The 5,572-nt window shown below is 45.5% G+C and overlaps 1 protein-coding gene across 1 annotated transcript in view; it reads right to left on the bottom strand.

Moving 5' to 3' along the window:
- Positions 1-4,258, bottom strand: part of NPHS2 (NPHS2 stomatin family member, podocin) — a 22,414-nt gene extending 18,156 nt beyond the window's left edge. Inside the window, exon 1 of the mRNA XM_007937630.2 lies at positions 3,985-4,258. Coding sequence (XP_007935821.1) covers positions 3,985-4,258 — 274 coding nt within the window. The remainder of the gene's footprint in view (positions 1-3,984) is intronic.
- Positions 4,259-5,572: the final 1,314 nt, after the last annotated feature.

Consider the following 5,572-nt stretch of genomic DNA (forward strand, 5'->3'; position numbering starts at 1 on the left):
TTCCATAGTGATACTGCCTCGGAAACCCAAGGAGGGGTCGCTATGAGTCGGGGCCGACTCGATGGCAAATAACAACAACAACAACAAACACTTGTAAATCCAGCAAATGCTGGGGTTAGAGCAGTTTGGAGATGTTGTTAGAAATATTAGAATGAGTGGGATAACAGAGAAGTTCGAGTTCAGGGCCTCAGGAGCTGTCTAGGGCCAACGGAAGTCTCCTGGGAAGGTAGCAGGATACAGTGGAACAGCACAGAATCTGGGGCACAAGATCTGGGTTCCAGTCTGGTGCCACCATTTACTGTCCAGGTGACATTACTCAAGGCACAGAACCTATTGAAACTTCAGTTTCGATGAGGATGATAATCACTATTTCATAGGGCTGGGGTAAGGAAGAAATGACATGTACGCAGAAAAAGTTGTGAACTGTGGTTTACATGTGTCAGGTTTTGTGATTTAGACCAGATGTGTCCAGCTCATCTTCCCTCAAATAACTTCCCCATTTACTATCTGCCTTGATGTCTGGCATTATTCCATCAAAGCCCCTTTTTCTGATTATAATGTTGATCTTGAGTCTTTGAAAATTATCTGATAATCCATTAGTTTCTGTAAGAAAGTGGTGCAGAGCATCCAGGTTGCTTGGGTGATAAATGAAGCTGGGGCAGGGAAAGTCAGTCTCAAGAACACAGGTTCCTTGGGGGCTTGTCTTGTTTGCATTGTGTCACCAGGGCCTAGAATGTGCTTGACACATAGTCAATATTCAATAAATATTTGTTTAATGGAGGAAGGAAGAAGGGAATGGATGATGAAAAATGATTTAAATGTAATAGTTATGGGAATCTCAAGAATTTTAACTTCCAGTTACTGAAAAATCCCACAGAAGATCAGAGGATGACTAAAGATTGTTGTTGTTGTTATGTGCCGTCGAGTCAGCCCTGACTCATAGCGACCCCTCCTTGGGTTTCTGAGGCAGTATCACTACAGAAGTAGGATTGCCCAACCTTCCTTCCAAGGAGTGGCTGGTGGGTTTGAACCGCCAGCCTTCTGGTTAGCAGTCAAGTGCCTTAGCCACTATGCTACCAAAGCTCCCAACTAAAGATTAGAAAATGTTAAAAATCCTGTTTTCAAGGAACAGAAGGGAAGATGATAAGTAATCGGTAGCCTTAAATTTTAATTTCTATGAATGGAAAATAACGAACAGATCACTTAACAAGGGCAATTAAAATATTCATGCTCTGGTGTAGGGCCAACAGGACATAGCGACCCCCCCACCCTTTGGTTTCCAAGGCAGTATCACTATGGAAGTAAATTGCCCAACCTTCCTTCTGAGGAGTGGCTGGTGGATTTGAACCGCCAGCCTTCTGGTTAGCAGTCAATTGCTCTTACGCCCCCAGAACTCTATCACTACAAAATGTCATAGCACATTTTGTACTTCATTGAACACTATCTGCAAATGAAACTTCACAAAGGAAGATGTCCCAGGGCAAAAGAGTTTGAGAAATTCTGTGTATCACATCCCACTCCCAGAGTTCCCCAATGTACATCAATTTATTGAAGCTATGAGAATTCCTGCAATCAAGAAGCTTTAACTTTTTTTAACTTAGCATTTCCCAAACATTTGACTATGCAGCGTTTTCTCCAAGGAACATCCACTGCTCATTTATTTCTCATAAATAACCTAATTTAGGAAAGGATAGTCTAGCAGGGTCATGTTAGTTTTTACAATATTTTTTCTTAAAGGCAAATAACTAACAGTGTCATTGCCATTTTTAATTCATTTATAAGTATATCTCAATTGCACATGCAGTCAAAATTACATTTTATAAGTGAAGAAAGGCCTCAGATTTCTTCATATAGTAGTTAGAGATGTGAACAGAAAACTATTTTCTATACCTAAACCTAACTTGGAGCTTATCCACAAAATATGCTGTGGTGTGGGGCCAGGCTATATCAGCACAAAGTGTCATAGCACATACTGTACTTCATGGAATCTCACTCGTGGAGTGAGATACCTGAGTATCCTATTTGTTTGGTTTAAATGAATAGTGAAATATTAACTGTTCAAGCAGGAAGAGCATTTAGATATGATACACAATTCCACAGCTATTCTAAAATAATCATGCTCTGGTGTAGAGGAAAGCTGCACCCAACATTTGGCTAATGTGAAGCTCCTTTTTGTTTCTCCACAAGATCCTTAAGAAGGAGCTCTGGTGGCATAGTGGGTAAAGCATTTGGCTGCTAACCAGAAGGTCAGTCCTTCAAACCCACCAGCCCCTCTGTGGAAGGAAGATAGGGGTGGTCTGCTTCTGTGAATATTTTATTTATTTATTATTCTGACTGATGAAAAGGCAATACATTGGCTGCTAACCAAAAGGTTGGAGGTTTGAGTCTACCCAGAGGTGTGTTGGAAGAAAAGGCTGTCAATGTTTTAAAAAATCGGCCATCAAAAACCCTATGGAGGACAGCTCTACTCTGATACACACGGGGTTGCTAGGAGTCGGCATCAACTCCAGGGCACCTGTTTATTTTAACTACACACCAACTGCAGGAATCGTTCTCAAAGTGTAGCTTTCAATAATCCAGCATATACTGCATTGCTGGTAACCAGACAATGTTTAATAAAAGTTAATACCCAGCAGAAAGCAATACAATGCATTATTCCTTATTTACTGTCCTTTTAACATCCCTCATCCTACTACTCAAGGTGTAATCATTTTTCTTCTTCCATCCATTATTAAAAAAAAGACTGGAGGCAGAAAAATTTGTTTTATAAAGTTGGTTTACTTACAGAAGCAAAAAAGGTTAACTTTCCTGTGATTCCTTTGGTTTAACACTTTCCCTTATTTTGCAGAGGAGTTCTGGTAGCCTAGTGCCTAGGGCATTTGACTGTTAACCGCTAACGGTTCAGACCCACCACCCACGCCTTGGAAGGAAGTTACTGCCTCAGAAACCCAAGGAGGGGTCGCTATGAGTTGGACAGCAGTGAGTTTGGTTTTTTGTTTTTTATCTTGCAAGGATTCTGTTATAATTAAGCATGTTCTTTGCTCCAGCCCTTGCTCTAGGTGCTCATCTCATTTGGTTCTCTCAACCACCTTCTGAGGTACATACTGTTATTACCCACACTTGAGATGGTTAAAGCTCTTACCTATGACTGCAGGGCTAGCAAGTGACTGAGCTCACATTTAAACTGAAGTCTGACTGAGTCTGGAGCCCAAGCTCTTTCCTACTTGACTCTACTGCCTCTACTTCTTAGAAAGTGGTGCAATACCTAAGGTATTTGACTGCTACCCAGAAGGTTGACGGTTCAAACCCACCAGCCACTCAGCTGAAGGAAGACAGGGCAATCTAGTCAGTAAAGATTTACTGCCTCAGGAAACCAGTGGGGGTCTCTCTGAGTCCAACAGACTGGATGGCAGTGAGTTTGGTTTGGTTTTGGAAGCATCCAAAAGAAAGTTTTAAATGCTTTTAGACTGAGGAGGAAAATAAGCCACATTAGTTTCCCAGAACCTCCAGGTCAGGTTTTCCTTTGCGTAAATTAAACCAAAAGAGCACACTGCCATCGAGTCTGTTCCGACTCATAGCTACCTCCATTGGGTTTCCATGGCGGTGACTCTTTACGGAAATAGATTGCCCAGTCTTCCTTTGGTGGAATGGCTGGTGGTCTTGAACCACCAACCTTCTGGTTAACAGTCAGATGCCTTAGGCACTGTGCTACCTGTGACCATATGTCCTTCTGTGACCGTAAAAACCAACTACATGCTTTCTATAGAGTGGTCCCCAATACAGACCACACCTCCTCCCTCCTGTCTCCCCTGGCTGGCAAGTGTATTTAGCTGATGTTTGTTGCTTATATTTCTTTTGATGCACTTTGCCCCATCACTGGGGGGTGGGGGTAGGGTCGGGATCAGTAGGTCCCTAACTCGTGCCTTTCATTTCCTGGGAACCTGACCGTCAGCCCTTCCTAGGTCCGGGACCTGCCCACTATACCTTCCTCCGCTCGCTCGCTTTCCAGCAGCGCTATCACCTCGGTGCCCTCCTCGCCGGAGCCCCGGACCTCGTCCACGTCCACCACTGTAGCTGCCGGCGTTCTGGGCTCCCCGGGGCTGTGCGCCCTCCTGGAGCCCGGTCGCTCCCGCCGAACGTCGCTGCTCCCGCGGCTCCTGCTGCCCCTCTCTGCCTTCCCCCTCTTGTTCTCCCTGTGTGAGGACCTGCCGCCTTTCTCATGGGTCTCTCTGGAGGAGCTCCGAGTCCTCCTCTCCATTCCCAGAGCAGCGGGCGGCGGGAGCAGCGGGTAGCTGTGGTGCCCCGGGAGGGGGCCTATAATGACTGTTGGGCAGGGGGCCGGGAGGGGACAGGGGCGGGGACCTGGGCGGGTCCCGGGAACTTGCCCTTGCGCTGCGCAGTGCTCACCGTGAGACAGAGCAGCTGTCCCTCCAGAGTTGTAGGCTGGGACCGGTTGATCCCAGGACTTGGGAGAACGTTCACGTGAGAACCCATGGGGCCAGTTTATGGGGTTTAAACGTTTGTTTCTATAAATTTAAAGAGTTGAGCTGTACAGAAGAGTAAATACCCAAACCAAGCCGACTGCCATAGAGTCGATTCCGACTCACAGTGACTCTATAGGACATAGTAGACCTGCCCCACAGGGTTCCAAGTGTGTAAATCTTTATGGAAGCGGACTGCCTCGTCTTTCTCCCTTGGAGTCGCTGGAGGATTGAACCGCCGACCTTGTGGTTTAACAGCAAATGGTTTACCCTCTGCGCCTCCAGAGCTCCTTTTGAAATACCAAGAACAAAAACCAAACCCACTGCCATCAAGTTGATTCCCACTCATAGCGACTCCCATTGTGTTTCCAAGGCAATCTTTTCAATCTTCCTTCCGAGGAGTGGCTGGTGAGTTTGAACCGCCAACCTTCTAGTTAGCAGTCAAATGCCTTAGGCACTACGCCACCACCAGAGCTCCTTTTTGAAATACCAAGGTGGTGTGCAAATCGCTGAAGTGTGATGGCAGTTTGCTTTATTGTTTCTTTGTAATGCCAGGGAGCACAAGAGGATATAAAAAGTCATCGAATCAGGTGACTTAGGTAAAATTAAGGAGTCCTCATAGCCACCCCTCATTGTGTTTCCGATTTGGTATCTCTACAGTGGATTGCCCAGTCTTCCTTCCAGGGCGTGGCTGGTGGGTTTAAACCACCAGCCTTCTGGTTAGCAGTTAAATGCCTTAGGCACTACGCCACCAGAGCTCCCTTTTGGTTTATTTATTTGGGTTTGGTTTTGGTTTGGTGGCACAGTAGTTAAGTGCTTGGCTGCTAACCAAGAGATTGGAGGTTTGAACCCACTAGCTGCTGCTCTCTGGGAGAAAGATGAGGAGGCCTGCTTTTCTAAAGATTTACAGCCTTGGAATCCTTAGGGGGAAGTTCTACTCTGTCCAATAGGGTCACTATGAGTCGGAATCAACTCAGTGACACCAGATTTGCTGTTCTGAATTAAGGTAAAATTATGTCATCTCCCCAAACCTTCCCTTTTTCCTTTACAGTCTTCCCAAGGGTGACTTTTCCCCTCCCCTTAATGTCTTA

Source organism: Orycteropus afer, unplaced genomic scaffold, assembly GCF_000298275.1.
Source record: "Orycteropus afer afer isolate SDZICR_OR568_19922 unplaced genomic scaffold, OryAfe1.0 scaffold00043, whole genome shotgun sequence".
NCBI classification, from domain to species: domain Eukaryota; kingdom Metazoa; phylum Chordata; class Mammalia; order Tubulidentata; family Orycteropodidae; genus Orycteropus; species Orycteropus afer.